General features: G+C 48.8%; 1 protein-coding gene across 6 annotated transcripts in view; it reads left to right on the top strand.

Annotated features, from left to right (window-relative positions):
* Positions 1-11,114, top strand: part of FLNB (filamin B) — a 131,020-nt gene extending 119,906 nt beyond the window's left edge. For all 6 annotated transcript variants that reach the window (XM_031953181.1, XM_031953191.1, XM_031953198.1 and 3 more), the window contains 4 exons: positions 72-248; positions 5,649-5,867; positions 6,161-6,364; positions 9,355-11,114. In XM_031953181.1, the coding sequence (XP_031809041.1) occupies positions 72-248; positions 5,649-5,867; positions 6,161-6,364; positions 9,355-9,542 (788 nt within the window). In that variant the 3' untranslated portion in view covers positions 9,543-11,114. The remainder of the gene's footprint in view (positions 1-71; positions 249-5,648; positions 5,868-6,160; positions 6,365-9,354) is intronic.
* Positions 11,115-20,860: the final 9,746 nt, after the last annotated feature.

Here is a 20,860-nt window from a genome sequence, read left to right on the forward strand (position 1 = left end):
CTTCAGGACTTAGAAGGAACTTGTGGCGTCCGAGCCTGATTTGGGGTTTTTCTTCTGCTCTTTGTTCGCAGATAAGTACGCCGTGCGCTTCATTCCCCACGAGAACGGCATTCACACGATCGACGTCAAGTTCAATGGCAGCCACGTGGTTGGAAGCCCTTTTAAAGTTCGAGTCGGGGATCCAGGACAAGCGGGAAATCCAGCTCTCGTCTCTGCCTATGGAGCTGGCCTGGAAGGGGGGACCACAGGTAACTAACTCCCTCCGGAACCCTGTCGGGAATGGGCGCGGCCGCACTGGGGGCTCTCTAATTTCTAACCTGGATCGTTCCGGGTTACTTTGCCTAAGGATGATCTTATTTTAAAAAAGGCTTTATTAACATTGAACTTTGACCATCTGTATGGACGAGCACATTCATTTAAGTAACAGCTTAAAAGTCACATTCCTTGTTCAGCCGCTCCTTGTAATTCTTTTTTTTAATTTCTGAGGCAATTGGGGTTAAGTGACTTGCCCAGGGTCACACAGCCAGGAAGTGTTAAGTGTCTGAGGGCAGATCTGAACTCAGGTTCTTCTGACTTCAGGGCTGGTGCTGTATCCACTGCCCTACCTGGCTATCCCCCAGCATTGTTTCTATATTGATATTTAAATATCAATGCTAAACCTCACATAAATGGAGCGTAAAAGGAATATTGTAGCACCTAACATCGACATTTCTTTGATCGGCATTCTATATTGATACTTAAATATCGGTGGCTAATCCCCACATAAATGGAAGCTCTCTGGAGGAGGGCCCTCACTAGCGATGGAAAGCTTGCCCAGTTGGAGCTGCTGTTCTCTGAGGAGGTTCTGGGTTTAATGGATTTCCTGAGACGCTGATTTTATCCGTTACATCTGGGTTTTGGTCCTTTGACCTTGAGATCAGAGAATCCTTAGAGGTCCATCCAGTTCTTCCCTTTACACCTGAGGCGAACAGCTGGGATGTGATGGGCGGGTGAATGTCGGGGGCGAGATTGCTCCTTCCTGGCCCAGGGTTCCGCGGGGCTCCGCTCACCGGCTGCCTGTAGAAAAGGGAAGCAGGAATGGGGCCGTTGGGTGTCCGGCTGGGCGAGCCCGGCCCCTCTGGTGGGACAGAGAATACTGCGGGCACTGTGTGCCTCCCGTGGGCGGGAAGAATGGGCTTCTGTGAATGTGAGTCCCTGTTCCTTTTAGAAGTGGGGTTGGGTATCAGTGACAAGCTCCTTGTGAGAGTGCGGGCTTCTGTCCTGGAGGAGGGAGAAGGCTTGGGCCTGGAGGCCATTGCTGGGGGGCCTTGTGTGGACGGGGCTGATCCCGGATCTCCTGGACGGCTTAGCTTTGTTTCTGCCCACGCCGGGGAAGGGGAAGTCGTCCAAGACCAGCGCGGACGGCAGGTGGGATGCACGTCGTGCTGGGCTTTCAGCCGCAGGGGACCAAGGCGGGCCGCGGGCTGCCTCTGGGGGGGGGTCTGGCCCCATATGGAGAACCGGTCTCTGGGATCAGCCCGCCCGGTCACAGGCCCTCTCAGCAGTGGGAAGAGGAGAACTCTGTCTGTCCAGAGGATTGGGAGCAGGGACGGAGTCGCTGCAGCCCCGCCTGACTCCCACTTTGTCCCTGACCTGCCAGAACAAGGCCCTATTGAGCGCTCCTGGAAGGCAATCCCCGATGTGGGGCAAGGCCAGTGGAGAGCCGGGCCCGTTTGTCTCTGCCCTCTGCTCCCTTCTGAGCGCATGGGGGGGTTTGGACCTGGGCCCAGAATAACCCAGACGGGGTCTCCAAGGCCCAAAGGCCTCTGCCCTGCAGCTGGGACGGCCCGATGGCTCTGAGCCCTGGGATCCAGCCCGAGCCAAGCCGGGCTGCGCCCGCTGCCACCCTGCGCCTCGCCCGCTGCCACCCTGCGCCTCGCCCGCTGCCACCCTGCCTCCTGAATGCTGCTTTCTCCTGCTCCCTGCTCTTGCCTGGGGACTTGGGTTTCAGTCTGAGCTTGGGGAGAGGGTGCAGGGAAGGAGCCTAGTCTGCAGGGAGGGGAGGGAGGAAGAACCCCACAGGGGGATTCTGGTCCCCAGGTCCGGGGGCTTCTCCGGCGCCCTTCGCCCCATTCCCCAGGCCTTTTCCGGATGCCTGGTCTGAGCCGGCTCAGCCAGACTGCGGACCCAGAGGAAGGTCTCTGTCCCGTGGCTCAGAGGCCCGGGTGCTTCCTGCCAGACCAGTGATGGGGCTCCAGGTGGAGCCCGTCTGGGAGAGCGATTGTGGCCATCCACAAGCAGGACGGACGTCCCTTCTCTGGTCTCAGCTGCCCCTTCCCCCCCGCATCTGTCTCCTCCCACCTTAGCCTGTCTTGTTTCTGGAGTGTCTGCAGCCCCATCGTTAGAGAAGCTGATTCTGTGGCCTTTCTGAGCTGCCCAAGCTGGCCCAGGGGACCCTGGCGGTGGCTGCCCCCAGGGAGGTTCCTTCTCCCGGCCAGGGGCAGGTGGGCGGATGTAACGGGCCCATCAGCGGCTTTGGGGGCCTCAAGGCCTGGCTCTGGGGCTCTGGGGCTCTGGGCCATTGTCTACACAGTGGCCCCAGTAGCACTTGCATTGCCTGCTTCCAGTGGGGAGAAGGTTTGGGGTGATTTCTGCCATTGTTCGGGGGTCCCGGACCTCTGTCCACATGTTGGGGAAATTGTGGTGAAGAGACCCTTTCCCTTATCAGAGGCCAGCCCTGCTCCCCTCATGCCTCAGCCAGGGACCCAGGGCGGGGTGCCTTGAACCCCGACCTTGCTGACTCTGCAGCCAGCTCACTGTGGTCAGCAGAAGTGTTTCTCAGGCCATCTGGACAAGTGGGGAAAGATCAGCTTGGGCTGTGCTTTTAAGCGGCTTGACTAATATCAACCGAGTCTCTTTAATCAATCTGGGCCTCGGTCTACTCATCTGTAAAATAGGATGGTTGGGCCCAATGGCTCTGAGTTCCCTTCCAGCCCTGGACCTGGGTGACTCACGTGGTCTCCCTCTGCTCATTCATTAAATAAGAGGCTAGACCAGTCACTTCTGGCTCTTCAGCTAGATTCCCCTGGCTCTGTCCTTGCCCTCACAGGGCAGTCCCTCTACAGAAGTAGAGACTTCTAGCTCTAGGGGAAGTCCTGCCTGGCTGGCTGCTTGTTTGAAGGGAGGAAGGCCGAGTTACGATCCATTTTACAGCTGGGGAGACTGAGGTTCAGAGACCACCATCACGATTTACAGCATCAGAACCAGTCTGTGACACAGCAGAGTGTCAAGAGTTGAGGGACCTCGGTAACCCTTAAGTGCTTTCATAGGAGTCCCCTGCCCACTTCTCGGATCAGAGGACTTCCAGAACTGGGTGGGAGCTCCACGTTCCGTCCCAAGGCAGCCCAAACTGCTTTCTGTGTCACCCCCTCACTGCTCTCCTGATCTGCCCTGAGACTGTCCTTCCTCTTGTGCCCATGTTCCCCCCCAAGCCATGACCAAGCTGACCATCCCCTGTGGTTCCCACATCATGTGGCCTGGACTTGAGGTCCTGCCCCCTTTACACGTGGCTTCCTGGACGTGCTCCAGCTTATCGTCTCCCTTCCTAAAGTACGGCGCCCAGAACTGAACCTGATCCTTCCGAGGCGGGCCGGCTGGGGCCGACGGCCTCCCTCCCCCAGGACACGGGGCCCAAGGCCGCTTAATCTCAGCTCTGTTGGCTGGCCTGTCACGCTGGTGAGCCCACAGTGCCTCAAACCAGCCCCCCATAGATTTTTGGGTTGCCCCACCCAGCCCCACCTCTTCCCATTGCTCCTGCCTCCCCTCACAACTCTTAGTAGAGAAACCACCTTCACTTGTTGTGGACTCCGGGGGTTCCCAGATTTGTGACGTACAGCACTGAATTCAAGCAAGATTTTGGGCGGACAGAGCTTGGGACAGTGAGAGAAGTGGGGGAGTGGGAGGGGCGTAGTCTTTTGGTATTTAGTACTGAAAGACAGCAGGTCTAGGCTCTGTGGCTCCTGGACCTTGTGGTTTTTTGGGGGGGGTTCGGAGGTCCACTCTCTTTCCTCCCCCCCCGACACCCCAGAACAGACCGGGTCTATCCAAGGAACAAAGTCACTTTGGCACCTTTTCCCTCTGCTATTGTTAATTCTCTGCAGCCTTGCTGAAAACATCTGTGTGAAGCTTCTGCTTCTGCCGGAGACTTTTCCTGGAAATGTTCTCCCCCTCCCTCTTTACTCGCCCAATGACCGTTGGCCCTGGCAGCTGCAGCCCCAATCCCGCCGCACCAATTAGTAACTGTGGCCAGACCAGATCGAGCGGACGGGGCGTGGAGTTGGGACCCCAGATGCTGGGGGAGCTGCCGGAGGTTGGGGGAACATCTGGATTGCGTCTGGAGATCGCTGATTGCAGCTCCTTTGTTTTAGTGACAGCCAAAAGTAATTCGTTTCCTGGAGTTGCGGCTATAATTAAACCAAAAACGCTGTTTTCAGCAGCTGGATCCATTTCTCTTTTTTGATCCCAGATAGACCCCAGATTCCACTGACAGAAACAGGTTGTGAGTTTTTGCTTATTTATCTCTTCCCGGGTCAGGGTCACTCCCCTGGAGGCCCGGCCCTCATTTGGGACCAGTGCTGCCACATTTCAGTTCTGATTCCACTTAACAGCAGCTTGACTTGGACAGCTCCTTTGACCTCAGTTTCCCCATCTGTAAAAAAGAGAGGAGCCTGATAGATGGCTTCTGAGGTCCATTCCAGCTCTGAAGCTACAGTCCCCCACTTGGCTGTTGGTCTGGACCATAGAAGCCAACTTGATTAAACACAGGAAGGTGAGGGCAGATTCTCTCTTGGTGGCAAAAACCACCCAGGGAACTGACTTAGGAGCATCTCTGACCATTCATTAGACAGAGCTGGGAAATGATGGGGAGTCCTCAGCCAAAAAGCCTCAGGGCCGAGCTTTGAAGGTGAGGTCGACGTCCTGGGTCAGGGCAGGTTCCAGATCCTGTTTCTGGTGTTTTCTGTCTGTGGGCCGTTCTCGTGTTTCTTCCGTGATCTTCACTCGCTCCTCTGTGAAATGAAGGGCTCAGATGGGGAGGGAGGTGGATGAGATACTCTTCAGGGAAAGATCCCATGAGCGTTCGGGCTCCCACCTGAGGCACATTCAGAAAATGTGGGGCCCACCCACAAATGTCGGACATTAGAGCCTTTACATGTTGCTCTCTTGGCTCAGACCAGCTTCCCTAGCGGCCACTCTGTGTATGTTATTTTATTTGATTGATTTTCATGACAACCCTAGCTGCTAAAATTATCCCCTTTTCCAGATGAGGGAGGGAAGGAAGGAAAGGAAGGAATGAGGGAGGGAGGGAGGGATGGAGAGAGAAAGGGAGGGAGGGAAAGAGAGAAGAAAGGAGAAAGGAAAGGAAATAGCTACTAAATATCTGAGACCAGATTTGAATTTAGATCTCCTCCTGATCAAAAACCAGTGCTTTCTATTATAGGACCCACCTGCCCATGAAAAGTGTCAACAATATTACTATTATACCGTCATGTTATCATAATATATTAGCCTGTACACTATATAATATTACCATATGTTATATGGTAACATTAGCACATAATACATTAGACCACTTCCCTTGAGGAAAGGCTAACTGGAGATTTTCCTTTCAGGCGTCCAATCGGAGTTTTTCATCAATACCACCAGAGCTGGCCCCGGGACACTGTCTGTTACAATTGAGGGACCGTCCAAGGTCAAAATGGACTGCCAGGAGACTCCAGAAGGTTACAAAGTCATGTATACACCGATGGCTCCTGGGAATTATCTGATCGGTGTGAAATACGGCGGACCCAACCACATCGTTGGCAGCCCTTTCAAGGCCAAGGTGACAGGTAAAGGTGGGATTCCCTGGGGGTGTGCGGCCGGCCATAGGGGCAGCTGATATTGTTGGGCCCTCAAGACCTGAGTTGGTGCTGAAAACCCAGCCTGGGGTGGACATGAGCCCAGTCATCACTGGCCCAGAAAATCTGTTCTCCAGATGTGACGTTGGTCTTAGCCTTGGCCAAAACCCCTCCCAGACTATCGGGGTCCAGGAGTCCTGAGTCCTGGCCAGGGGGACTGGCGCTCTGTCGGCCCCTGCCAGCGAGTTTTAGCCGGTGACGGGTCGCCGTGTCTGCTTCTCCAGGTCAACGCCTCGTCAGCCCGTGCTCTGCCAACGAGACATCTTCCATCCTGGTTGAGTCGGTGACCAGATCCTCCACAGAAACCTGCTACAGCGCCGTCCCCAAAGCTTCTTCAGACGCCAGCAAAGTGACTTCAAAGGGAGCAGGGCTCGTGAAAGCTTTCGTGGGCCAGAAGAGCAGCTTCCTGGTCGACTGCAGCAAGGCGGGTGAGTGAAGGCCCGGCGGATTGGGGGGCCGGGGGAGCGGGAGCGTGCCACAGAGGCCCCGAGCCTGGAAAAATGTGCCGGGCAGGAGCAAGAAGGCAGAGCGCCCTTCCTGAGTCTTTATTGGTATTTTCTGTTATCATCATCATCATCATCAATTATCCCAAGTAGCCTTCCCTTCCCAAGAGTCATCCCATATGACAAATAGTATTTTTATTTTTATGGTTTTTCCCGAGGCCTTGGGGTTAAGTGACTTGCCCAGGGTCACACAGCCAGGAAGTGTTAAGTGTCTGAGGTCAGATTTGAACTCGGCTCCTCCTGACTTCAGGGCTGGGGCTCTATCCACTGCGCCTCCTGGCTTCCCTGACAAATAGTATTTTTAGAGAGGAAAGAAAAAATCAGCACAACTGACTGATAGATTAAAAAAGTCAAAAACAAGTTACACTTGTGGACCTCCCACCTCCACAAAGGCATCTCTTCATTCAGTTCTGACCGATCTTACAATTTCATTACACTTCTTGATTTCTCGGTGTCTCATTGTTCTTTCCATTTTCATTGTTGTGAACCTTGTGTCTGTTGTTCTCCTTCTGTCTGCATCAGTTCAAAGAGATCTTTCCAGGTTTGTCTTTCCTTGTCCCACATATTGCCTCTGTTGTCTTCTTGGGAGTTCATAGGTCTCCTTTTCTCATATTTTAATCCTTAATGTTATTATTATGATGGGATATTATTGTTTATTCAACTTTTCACCAGCTTTTAGCATTTAGGTTTTTTCCAGAATTGTGTCTTTTTATGTTGGTGCTATGATTCTTTGACCCCTAGTCTAAAGATGGGGCATGGGGGCCCCCAAAACCACAAAGATATCAATATTTTGAAGAAACTGACGGCTATGGGGAGTGAGATCACTGTGCATATGCAGCTGTGAATCTGAGGGCATAACCCAATATATTCACTGACCTCTAACCCCACTCTCCTTTCCAAAAAATTTTTCTTTGCGGCTGGGCTCCAAGCTCAGGACTAAGATCTTCCTTTTGGTATCTGTACATAATTGTTATCTTGTGAAATTTCCCCGAGGGCCACGTCTGTGGTGAATTTCTCTCTTTCAATTACTGTCTCACCTTTTTTTTTAACCTATATAATAAGAGCTTTCATAAACAGCCTAAGGGAAACTCTCTCGCTCATCTCTCTGAGTACTTCATTGTCTCCTGTGACTCAGTTGTGGGTAAAGGGCGGAAGAGGTCACACAGGATCTGTCAGACCAATATCCCTGTGCTGCCCTTAGCCATTCCCTGCCATGGATTGGATCTTTCCAGTCATCCCATAATCAAAGTTCATTCCAGTCATCTCTTCTTGTTTTCCCCCATTGTCTTCACCCTCTCCCATATTACTTCTTGAGAAAGCTAAGGATCAGAATAACCTATTTGCTTTTCAACCGTCCAACTGATCTGCCATCTCATAAAGGGGGAAAGCAGGTCCCAGGGGTCTGTTTAAACCACTGCCTTTAGCTTTATCTTGCAGGCAGTTATTCTGACTGATTTCTCTCTGAATCCTACCCAGCTTTAGGAATTTCTGGAACTTGTGCTGATTTAAACAATGGCCTTATTTTTCCATAGAATATTCTAGGTTCAGTTATGGAGCTGAAGCAGAATTTTTCTTAAGTTATCGTGTACCACATTCCAGAACTTACTGTTATTTCTGCTCTTGAATGAAAATCCTGTGTGTTTTCATATGTATTGTGGCCTGAGCTGCTTGTAATCATCCCCCAGCCAGAAGTTTTGACAACACTATATCTGGGGGAATTGAATATGATTTTCACCCGTTAGCATCCTGTGGATGCTTTAGTTATAAATTCTGTCCCATCGCTCTAGGGAATTTTTTTGTTTTCCTGAAAGGGCAAGAATCCCTTGTCTGGTCACATTTTTAACGGAGTCCAATAATTCTTGACTTATCTCTGAGTTTCTAGCTTCTGCTTCTTTCACTTTTGCTTTTGTAAATTTTTCAAATTTCTTTCTGGTCACAGTGGTATATTGACGTTTCTTTCTTTATCTCTCCTTCATTCCATAGCAGTACCTCTAGGAAAGGCAGTCTCTAATTTTCCTCTTTTTAGTCATTTCCTTGGCCCAGATAACCCAGCTTTTGGATTCCACACTCAACTGAAACTAGTATCTCTGACAGTTTTTTAAATGCTGAACTTGATGGCTACATCTCTCCCAACCTGTTTTTTCAACTTTATTGACAAACCTATCTGAAACTTTTGATGTGGTCTGACCAACTCCTCCTCCTTGAATTGTCTTTCTCTTCCCTTGGAGAGTTTTCTTACTCATGATCTCTTTAGGGCATCCAAATGGTACAGTACATAGAACACTGGGCTTGGAGTCAGGAACAGCTGAGTGACTTCAAATCCAGCCTCAGACATATAAGAGCTATGTGACTCTAGGAAAATCATTAATTCATTAATCCTGTTTGCCTCAGTTTCCTTTTCTGTGAAATGAGCTGGAGAAGAAAATGGCAATCCTTTAGTATCTCTGCCAAGAAATTCCCAAATTGGGGTTATAAATAGTCCTACAGGTGTCACCTTCCTGGGGCTTATTAAGGACCTGGGCTATCTTTTAAATTTTTTCTCTGTTATATTTCCAAGGACTGACCCTTTCATGTACTTTCAGATTACCTTTTTTCCTTTTTCCCCCCCCCAATAGTACTTTGTTTTTCCAAATACATGTAATAAGATACATTTTTGTAAAATGTTGTGTTCTAAATTTTTCTCCCTCCCTTATCTCCCACCTTCTCCAAAACAGCAAGCACTCTGATAAAGGTTAAATACATGGAACTAGATTATCTTTCAAAAAGATTTTACCAATATGAATTTCCACCAGCAACAATTGAGTATTCCAGTTTCTTGGCAAACCCACCAAAATTATTATTATTATTGCATATTTTATACAAGCCCACCATTTTAAATTCCATTGTGACTTAACCTTGATTCTTTTGTATTTTAGGTTCCAATATGTTACTGATTGGTGTCCATGGTCCCACCACGCCTTGTGAAGAAGTGTCCATGAAACATGTAGGAAACCAGCAGTATAATGTGACTTATGTTGTCAAGGAGAAGGGGGATTATGTTTTGGCTGTCAAGTGGGGTGAGGAGCACATTCCGGGAAGTCCCTTCCATATCACAGTACCTTAAAGCAGGTCCTAATGAAATACCTTATTTGTAATGTTGATTTTTATACAGAGTTTATGGGCCTTTCGTGAAAACGAAACGTAGTCTCTAAATAAGCAGCTCCTACTTAAGTACGTCCAGAAGTAAATGCTAAACTTTTTATTCCTTTAAGAGACTTCTCAAACTCTCAAAGCTTAGAAATTTCAAATGTTATTAATGTACATCTCTGTGCACTCAATTCCAATGATACCTCTCAGTCCTGCCCTTCACAAACAACCTTTGAAGATCATGTGTGTGAAGGGGCCCGCACACTGATCTCACTGCCGTCATTCAAGGAAACGGACATGAACCCAAACTGGAATTTCTTTTTTTTTCAAAGTGAGATTGGGGACCCTGAAACTACTGGTTTTCTCTCGGACTGTTATAGATCATGTTTCCCAAGGGGAAGGTGTTTTTGTTTTTTCTAATGAAAAGGAAATGGGGTTGAAAACTTGGTACACATATGAGATTAATTAATTTTGGTGCCTTATGGGATGAAAAGGGCCACTAAGCTATTTACCCCTGTTTTAACACTAACACTTTCTAGCCGGTTCCCCGAGGCGCTTCTCTTATGTTCTCTGACAAGTCTGTTAAGTTATTAGCAGACCAGATAGGCCCCTTTTGGCTTTCCCATGTCTTTGCTACTTCCTCCTGGAGTCCCAACTGTTGTGTTTACCTTTAGGTTCCATTGATCAGTGGGAAGATACTACAGGCTCCGGCAGCAGCCCCTTTGCCAGGTTACTCTCTGTCCCAACCCAAGAGCCTTCCTCTTTTTTTTGCACATATTTGGCTTGTATTGTGGTGATCATTACTCACCTTTTGTCAAACTCATAAAAACCAAATTGTAGCCGAGTGTAAAGAGGGTCAGACTCAGACCCTGAGGCTTGTTACTGCAGAGAGTACTCTGTTCCAAAACAGGAACCTTTTTTTTTTTTGGGGGGGGGGGGGATTTTTGTTGTGTTTCTTAGTAACAGTTGATAAGGGATTGAACTTTGTGTGAAGAGCTCAACAGTCCAGTGTTAAAGGAGAGACAATGACTTCATCATGCTGCTGGTCAAAAACTGGCTATGGACTTCTTGGTCCAGGTTGATCCGCCTTCCCCGGGACCACTTTTGCAATATTCCATCCCATTCCTGTGAAAAACTTGAGACCCAAATCCCAGATTCCCTTCCTGGTCCCCCAACCTTTAGGGGATGATTTGATACCAATTTTTTTTTTTTTTTTTTAAACTTTGGCCACCTGGTAAACTTGCTGATGAATTTCAACGTTTGGGGAAAATGCCCTGTGGAAGAAGGAACTCCTGTAGGACAGACCCTGAGGCACGATGCTTATTCCTCCGGCTAGGGTTCTGTCGTCACCAGGATTGGTTGGCTGGGAACATGGCTCCAGGTGAAAGCCCAGGGTGCCCCGTTGCTTTATTTGTGTACCGTGCCTTAATGTGAAATTCTCACAACTTTGTAAACTAGCAAATGGAAGAGGAACTGGCACCAAAATGCAGGATTGTAAAATTATATCTTATAACTTATTAAAATAAAATCTTTGCTCCCTAAAATTCAACTGCTGATGAGTGTTGTCTTTGAAGAAATCTTTCGGATAGTTGGATATCACTCGGAAAACTGCAGGACCTCCAGCTGGGGCCCTTCTTTGCTTGAAATGTCTAGGGGTCAGGGTGGGGAGAGCAGGAGGAGGTGGTGAAGCTCCTGATAAATCGGCTCTATTATCCTGACATGTGGGAGGGCAAAGCTTGCTCCCTCCCAACATCCAGATGTGGTCTTTGGGTCTATAGATCATAGATTTTTAGCCACGTGGGACCTCGGAGGCCATCAAGTCCAATCTCTTTTTAGAGATAAGAAAACTGAGGCTCAGAAAAATAACTAGTGGAGACCACACGGTGTCAGGGGTGGGATTTGAATCTGGTCCTTGGGTTCCAGCCCCCCCTCGTGTTTCAGATGAGGAAACAGGTCTGGGGAATTAGAGTCACGTGTGAAGGGGCAGATCTGAACCCTGGGATTTGGATCGGGGGCCATAGGTTTCCAGAGCCTGAACATTTTCTGGTCAACAGAGTATTAAATGCTCTGTGCTGAGCATTTAGGGATCCCAAGGCAGAATCGGTGTCTGCCCTCAAGAAGCTCACCAGCATTGTGTGTGTATACCAGCTCTGTACAGAGGAGATGGAAGGCAGGAACAAGGGCCCCCCTTGCTACGTGGCTTCCAAAGTACCAGGATTCTGCAAGGATGTCACATGTGAAATGCGGTATTTCAGCATAGAGATAGAGTGGTGCAGGGGGGCTGAGCTCAGAAGTAGGTTAGCCTTAGATTCTTCCTAGCTGAGTGAGTTGCTGAATCTCTAGCTCAGTTTCCCTATCTGTGAAATGGGGAGAATAATACCTCTCAGAGGATCAAATGGGACGGTATTTGTAAAATGCCGGGCACACAGTAGGTGCTCTGTCTCTGAAGGCTTGTTCCTTTTCCTTCTCTCTGACCAAGGTGACTTTTCCTCCTCACTTCCCTTGGGAAGGCTTTCCTGAAAGCTTTATTATGAATTGGGCCTCTGGGAGCCCTGGGATGGGCCTTTAGAAATGAAATCGGGAGGGTCAGGTGGAGGCAGGAGCAGAGAGTGGAAATTCTTGGAGGACGGAGCATTTGTGCCATCAGATCCTGGGGCAGTGACCTCCCCAGTGCAAACTGCCCCAGGAGCCCGGCCAGATGGAGCAAAGGTCCTCATGAGAAGCACCCACTTCTACCAACAGCCAGCCCACCGCTGCTTCCTCCCCCCACAGAACCCTGGGTGTTTGGGGTCCTGCCTGCACCCCGAGAGGAAGCTCTGCTGATGATTCTCCCTTAGTATCTCTCCAGAGCTCATGCTATAAACTAAACTGGGTGACAGCAGAGCAGGAAATCACATTTTGAGGGAGGGAAGAACCTTCCAAGATGGTGACTGAAGGTGAGGGGATGAAAGCCTGGGATTCAAGGTGGGTGGATGCTGCTTCTCCCAAGTCTGGCCTTTGTATGAATCTTCTTGGCGGCTGCTTGAGGTTGGATGAAGGCTGCATTGGGATTGATTGAGCCGTTGAGAAACAGAGGTAAAAGTTCAAGAGCCCCGAGGTGCTCTCCCCTTGCCTGGCAGGCACATAGTAGGTGCTGTATGAACGTTAGTAATTGTTAGAGCTAGTTGGAATCAGAAATAGGAGTTTTGCCTCAAACACTAGGGTACAAGTCACTTTTTCTATTGTAAAATGGGGTTAATAATAACCTTGAGATAATGTATATAAAGTGTCCTGTTAAACTTTGAAAGCTCAATCTGGCCCCAGCCCTGCTATCCCGTCCCATTACCCTTTGCTTCCCAGGTGCTGCAGCCAAACCCTCCCCTCCCTGCGCCTGTGGCCAACCCTCATCCCTGAAGTGCGTTTCCTCCTTCCCTCCACCTGATAGAGAATGCTTTTCAGGAAGCTGGATCCCCGCCCTCTTCTCCAAACTACCTCCATTGCATTTGCTAGCACACGGTGTGTGGTACTGCCCCTGGAGAATGTAAGCTCAAGGACAGAGCCTTCCTTTGCCTGCTTTTTAGCTTCTGTTCCCTAGCTCTGGTATGGAGTAGGTGCTTAATAAAGGTTTGGTGATAGACTTGGAGGGGACCTTAGGCCCCCTAGTCCCGTCCCTTTCATTTTCCGGAAAAGAAGGGAAGGATTCGAACTCGGGTCCTCCTACTGAAGAACCAGCATTCTTTCCCTTGTACCACACTGGTTCTCAGGGCATGGGCCTTCTCCGGGGAGCTGCACCCCTCTTTGAGCCTTCATTTCCAAGAGCTACCAAGTGCCCCGGATGAGCTCCCCACCTGACCTGGGTTGGTCACTTATTTATCCATCAATAGAAAGGACCTTGGAGCCAAGAGGGGGGCACCTTGACCTAATTACTCTGGGTTGCTAGGGGAGCCCACAGATGTTGATATAAACAGTCCTGGAGGAGGAGGAAGCGGCACCTCTGAAACCTGAGCCTGGAGCCAGAGGCAAATGCCAGGTGCTTTCCTGTTCTGCCCAGGGTCTTTTGCTCCCTGTTCCACAAGCCTTCCCTCCTGGATGGCGTCCTCGGCTTGGCCTGTCGGCACTTTGTGGGCCCCGGCACAGGCGCTGGCTGAAGTTATCGACCAGAGTGCTGGTCTGTTATTTTGAATGGTCCCCCTCTAGGGAATGATCATTGTTCCCCAAGAAATGTTCTTCCAAAGGAAGCTGAAGTCAAACATTGCTCTTGTTCTCGGGTCATTTTGGGGAGGCCAAAGTGGGGCAGGATGGGAGGAAGAGAGCAAAAAAAAAAAAAAAAAAAAAAAAAAATCGGGCTGTTTTTAATCAAATCCCAATCAAATTTTGGAGAATATGACCATTAGAAAGGCTCTATTAATTGCATTCAGTAAAAGTGGCTAGAGAGCAAGAGCTTTTTTCCAACACAATGCCTGGTATTATCACTGACGTGATAACTGAGTAATTGTCACCAGTTGCAGCCTGGGGGGAGCACCTGGCACCTGCCTCCTTCCCCTTCCCCCCTTTCCTATCTCTGAGGGTCTCCTCGACAAACTGGTTCTGTTGCTGAAGGCAGCTCGCCAGTGGCCTCCCCGTCTGTACAGAGAATATCTGAATCTCATTAGACTCAGGGAAGCAGAGAGCCCTTTTCTGGGAACAAAATACCATCAATCTTGTCCCAAATCTCTCAGCCTGTTCCAATAGAATGACTGATTTCAATGTAACCCCATTTATTAAGCATCAATTAGGGACTTGATTTGGGGTTCTTAACCTGAACTTGTCTGTGAACTATTAAAAATATTTTTTTGAGTTATCTCAGTATAATTCATTTCCTTGAGTAATCCTATGTAATTTTATTTATGCATTTAAATACATTGTTCTGAGTAGACATCCTCGGGCTTCAGAAGACCACCCAAGGGGTAAGTGGACCTCTGCCAGTGGCCAGTACTGGGGAGAAATTATCCCTACACAGGTGAGTAAATATAAAATGCATACTGATTAATCATTTGGGGATGGGAGGAAGTGCGACCTGCTGGAAGTGTCCCCCGCTCATGTCAGAGTGCTGCCTGAGGTTAGCCTAGAAGAGATCGAGAGATTTAAAAAAAGAAAGGGCATGCCAGCCATGGGGCACAGCCTGGGCAAAGGCACACAGGGATTGTCCAGCCATCATCAAGTTTGAGAGTTTCTGTGTCAAGGCAGATTTCCGTAATATATTCTGTCTAGGAACTAGCTCCACTGAGTCTCTGGATTCTACTGGGATTTTTCTTACACCTTTTTTTGTGTGACCTTATAAAAATCCCTTCCATTTGCCTCAGTTTCCTTATCTGTAAAATGGCTCAACAGGTTCCTTCCAGATGGATGTCTATACCCCAAGGTTTTTTACCACCCTTCTCCTGCTTCTTGACAAAGCCGGATTCAGATGTCCCTATGGTCCCTGCGGGCTCTGACCCTGGGATCCCAGAATGCTCCCTTTAGCCAAGCTGAGGGGCTCCCAGATTCTCTCCTCCCTCTGTCCAGTCTCCTCACTTCAGGTCACTTTCCCCAGGACTGTACCACCATTGTTCTCTCCCCGTGGTCTCCTGAGCCCCGTGTTCTCATTCTCCAGGCCTCCACATTTTGAGTGTTGCCTGGGAAGTCTCAGGCTGAACAAAGCTTCCCTTGCTAGAGAAGGAGAACTAGGGGTGGGAGGGAGACACAGGAGAAGGCAAAAGCGGAGAAATGTTTGCTAGGAGAGGGACACCTTTGGAATTAAAGCCTCAGCTTGGGCTACCCTTAGGGTGAAACCCAACCAGTCCTGCCCTTGCCCAGCTAGAAAGATCTGAGCCTGCTGTTGGTCATTTGGATTCCTTGATGGAAAAGGGCTCTAATGGAGCATCATGGAAGACAGAAAGTAATCCTGTTCTCAAAAAGCTTACATCCTGTTGAATCTGGGTAACCGTGGCCCTAACTAGCATTTATGTAATGCTTTAATAGAAAGCACTTGCCATATGTTAGTTCATTTGATCCTCCAGAGGTTAATGCTGTGATAGTTTCTATTTTACAGATGAGGAAACTGAGGCAGACCTAGGTTAAATGGAAGACTACTAGTAAGCATCTGAGACAAGATTTAAACTTGGGCTTTCCTGAGTACTGGCAGAAGGCCCGGATTTGATCCTGCCTAATGCTAACTCCACAGAAGCCATTTCCACTGCATAAATCCATACACACCCTCCTCAGAGGTGACGATTTGGGAAAGGGAGATACCCCAATTCCTGATCAGCTGCCGAGGCCTGGCCCTTCTGCCTCTGCCTCTCCACTCATGCAGCTAATATTTTAATTCCAGCCCCCATTGCCTCTTAATTGTTTGCACCTAATTAGCCTCCTGTGAATAGTCGGAGCCCTCTCCTGTCCACTTCCACACAGCTGCTGAAATTATTTTCCCAAGTCATAGGATTGACCATCTCACTCCTCCATATAAAAAATCTTCCCCCTCGCTCTCAGGATCAGAGACAAACTCAACCGCTCTGGCTCCCACCTGCCTTTAACACAGAATTCTCCTTTGTCCACTCATTATAAAGTCCTGATGCTGCTACTGAATCTGAACTCGGGTTTTCCCAACTAGAAATTTGGGGCTCACTTCCCTCCACCACCTACTTGAGTGAAAAACTTCCTGAAGCCTCTGGGGCCGTTAATACTTCTGCCTCCAAACCCTTCTCTTATTAAGGCTCTGGGTTTTTCCTTGAGACACAGGGAGCTGTGCCGTCGGGACTGCCAGAAAAAGAACGGTTTTATTATTTGGCTCTTTTTCCAGTTCAATTTATAAACAGCCAGCCACTGACCCACATGCTGAGTTGGGGGACATCAAAAGTTTCTCAAAAGCAACATTCTGATGTGTTTAGTTTAAGTTAATGGAGGCCATAAGGATCTAATTCCCCCTGAAATTCACAACATAATGAATGCTAACGGCAAAATGTGAGCCCGACATTTGCCAAAACCCCAGTGTTTTTATAAAAAAAAAAAAAAAGCAAAAAAAAAGTCTGGTCCAACGGCCAAAAGCCATTGGCTCATCCCCAGGCGGTTCTGAGCCGCCCAGATTCCCAAGAGCAGCCCAACTGTCCAGAGAAGGCCAAGCCAATAATATGGACTATTGGGAAGGCTCCCCGGGCCTACTCTTGTGAGGCGGGGGAGAGGGAGGCGGAGAAGAGTTCTTCTGTAGGTTTTATTATAGAATCCCAGACTCCCACAGGCGAGACCCTTTCACCGAGAGAAGGGGCTCACTGGGGTCTTTTGTTAATGAGGCAGTTAAAAGAGAACCCGCCGAAAGATGGAAAGGTCTTGGCGCTGGACTGCTGAAATCCCACTGAGGGGTGTGGACTAAAGGGCAAATGGATTACTGGTGCGTCTAGTGGGTTGTGTCTGTGCTCCCCCGGCTCATCTCATAAATGTACACTGTTCCTACTGCTGGTGGGAAGGCTTTTCGGGAACAAAAGAGCCCTTCTTCACATTGTTCTGGCCTGCTCTGCCCGAGCCCAGAGGCCCACGGTTCAGCCGCTCATGGAGTCGGTATTTCACACGAGGTCCCCCTCACCCCATGCCGCTTTCCTCTCTCAAGAGTTCTTGAAAGCAGGGAGGAGACTTGGAATTTCCAATCTGGTTTCTGGCTCTGGACCAAGAGCCTCTGCTTCTTTTGGACTCCGTTATCTAGCAGCGACAAGGTGCAAGATAAAGCTATCTGGGTAACCTTGCGCCACCCATCCACGCCTCCTTTCCCTTTGCTCTTCCCCTGGGCCTTCTTAGTCATTAGGGCACAGCCCAGACCTGGCAGCTCACTGAGTCTTGGGTTCCTGAAAGGGCTCTCCCCCCGGTTTTTGTGGCCCTCCGGGGGGGCCTGCCCCATCTAGCAAAATTCATCCTGGGGTAGGACATTGGACAGATCCTCTCAGACTAGATACCAAGATCTGGTCCAGCCCTAGTCCCCTTGTTCTTGCTGAGGCACTGTCGGGGCTGCTCCTCGGGGGACAAATCATGGGGCAGAAGGGGCCAGGATTCCCAGAACTGATCCTTCTCATCCCCGCTCATGTTTCAATGGGTCTCTGTGGTTTTCAGCCTGAGCTGAAACTCAAAGAAGGCATGGTTTCCTCCCTAACCACTTTTACCTCATTGTGGATCCTTCCAAACCCCAGGCCATTCAGAGGGAGGCTGGAGGCTGGAGGGGCAGAGAGGGGTGGAAGTGAAGGGAGCAAAGGGCTGGGGTGTGTGTGTGGGGGGAGGGGCTTCTCCCCTCACTTCCCAGTCTGGAAAAAGAGACTCTGGGGGAGCTTCTAACATCTTGGAGCCCCAAGGATCCCAGACTCAGCTCTGAGCCACAGACAGGGCTCCTGACTCTACAAAATCTTTAAGTAAATTCGTTAGAACAACTCTGTGAGATGGAAAGCTCTTCTTCCTCATCCATAAAATAGGAATAAGATTAGATGGAAGACACCATGCAGTTGTTGAATGTGAGCTCATTGAAGGCTAGGACTTGTATTTCTAACCCTAGCACCTAGTATACAGTAGGCACCTACTAAATACTTGCTTCCTTGATTCATCTGTGCTAAGGCTGAATCACTATTCTGGTACAATGTGAGCTCCTTCAGGGCAAAAACAAACAAACAAACAAACAAACAAAAACCCCAAAACTCCTTCAGTTTTGTCTTTGTGTCTCTAATGGTTGGTACACAGTAGGTGTTCACAAATGCTTTTTGTTTGTTGATCAAAAATAAAACAAAAATGCTTTGCAGACTTGTTATGGAAATGTCAGATTATCATTAGCCCCATTTTACAGGTGAGGAAAATTGAGTTGAAGTGAGGGTGATGAGTTCCCCATCATCTTTTAGCAGAGAAAGAGCAACAATTGATGTTTTTTGTCTTTCTGTTCCCTGCATTCACCAGTGTCCAGTACATAGTTGGCACTTAATAAATGCTTATTGGATTGATTTGGATGTTGAATAACCCTTCTGGGGGTTGTGTAAGGAGGATGCCTGCTTAAGTTCAAATGGCACAGTAGAACTGATTTTAAGGATCTAAGTTCAAACTCCTCTGCAGCCTCACTGGGACTCTGTTTCCCTGCCTGTAAAATTACGGGTGTGGACAGAATGGCTTCTGAAGTCTGGGACGGTTCTAGAGCTATGAGCCTATAAAGTCTCTGAGGTTTCTGCCAACAGCGAGAGCCTGTGGTTGGTTGGGTGACTAGAATGCATGGCGTGAGTTGGGTTGGAGCGCCACCTGGGGGCTGCAAGGGCATCTGCGAGGGGTCGGCCGCTCCCAGATGCCTCTTCTGTCCTCCCGTCCTGTTCTGTCCCCTCCTGCTGTGCAGTGCGGCAAGAAGAGCCCGCAGGATCAGGAAAAACCTGGATTCAAATTCCACCTTCGACATTGACAATGATGGGCCCCTGATCCTCCTGGCTGTTCCCCTGTACCAGATGCTCCATCCCCCAATTCTGGTGCCTTCCCTCTGTTATTTTCTATTTATTCTATATCGAGGTTATTTTCATGTTGTCGTCTCCCATTAGTGAACTCTTCGAGGGGGATTCCTTTTGCCCTTTTTTGTAGTCCCAGCATTTAAGCACAGAATCTGGCACATAGTAGGTGCTTAATGTTTGTGGACTGACTGACTGACCTCGGGTTAGATTTAACTTACAAGGTTCATCATGAGAAGTGTCTCCAAAGCCCTTTTTGGAATCTTTGAGGGCCACAGAAATGTCAAGTGTTCATTATCCATCCTCTAAGTTCCCCCAGGAAAGCCTGTGCTCGAGGGACCAGAGCTGGGGAGCATGGGGGACAGGGAGACAAGGACAGCTCAGGACCTTGGTCAGCACTGTGCTGAATGTGGGGTCCTCTCCACGCCCTCAGTGGAAGATGCCCAGGGTCTGAGTGACTCAGGGAGACAGAGACAAAAGACATATTCTTAGTTGCAAGTATTATTGCTGAATTAGAGACAGGGAAACAGAGGCAGAGGAGGGAGGGATTTGAACCCTATTTTCCAGTTTCTAAGGGTGGTAGTTGGGACACAAATTCATGTCTGACCCCAAGGACCATGGCTACCTCTCTATGGTAGGGCCCACATCACTTTGCCTCCCTGAGGCAGAGGGCCCACAGAGCTGAGGCGCCATTTCCCATCATTACTCATTGGCTGCATGACAATTAAGGAATATGAGTGGTCAAAGCTCTTCTGGTTCTTAGGACTTCTCAAGGGGAAGGTCATGGGGTGACTGGTCAGAGATGTGCCCTCTGGGGAGGGGCAGGCTTTGTCCTATACCCAGAGTCAGGGACTGGAGACAGTACAGGCTTCTCTATGGGGCTCCCCCTGGACAAGTCTATGCTGCCTTCTGGGACAAGGAACCTTACACTCAGCGAGGGAAAGGACTCCTTCAGGATAGGACCATACATGGAGGAGCTTCAAGGGACCCTAGAAGTCTCCTCAGTACATAAGGAAACTGAGGCAGAGTTTGTGTCCTGCCCTAAGTCCCACAGACAGTAATTAGTCATGGGATGGAAAATACCAATCGCATCCAGAACTAGAGAAAGTGGATGTGGATCCAAGCATAATTATTTTCACCTTTTTGGGTTTTTTTCTTTCTTGTGATTTTTTTCTTTTGATCTGATTTTTCTTGCACAATATGACACATACGTTAGTATGTTTAAAAACATCACACATATTTAACCTATCAGATTGCTGTTTTGGGGAGGGGAGAAATAAGAAAAGGAGGGAAAAAATAAAACAAAGTTTTACAAAAATGAATAAAGTAATTAGTCATAATAGGATTTATAAAGCTCTTTAAAATACCATCTAATTTTATCCTCAAAATAATCCTTTGGGAACCACGTGCTATTCTCATTTTACTGCTGTTGCTCCTACTACTGCTCTTACTATTGCTTCTGCTGCTGCTTCTCCTACTGCTACTATTGCTTATGCTACTGCTGCTATTATTGCTACTGCTACTTGCTGTTGCTACTACTACTGCTATTGCTACTTATTGCTACTGCTGCTACTACTGTTGCTGCTTTCTGCTGCTACTACTAGTCCTACTATTGCTACTTGCTGATGTTGTTGCTACTACTACTACTACCATGCTATTTGTGTGGCTACTATTGAAGCTGCCACTGCTACTGTTGCTGCTTTCTGCTGCTACTACTAGTCCCACTATTGCTACTTGGGGCTATTGTTGCTACTACTACTACTACCATGCTATTTGTGTGGCTACTATTGATGCTGCCACTGCTACTGTTACTGCTGCTGCCACTTGCTGCTACTGCTACTATTAATGCTGC

Source organism: Sarcophilus harrisii, chromosome 1 (genome assembly GCF_902635505.1).
Source record: "Sarcophilus harrisii chromosome 1, mSarHar1.11, whole genome shotgun sequence".
Taxonomy (NCBI): Eukaryota; Metazoa; Chordata; class Mammalia; order Dasyuromorphia; family Dasyuridae; genus Sarcophilus; species Sarcophilus harrisii.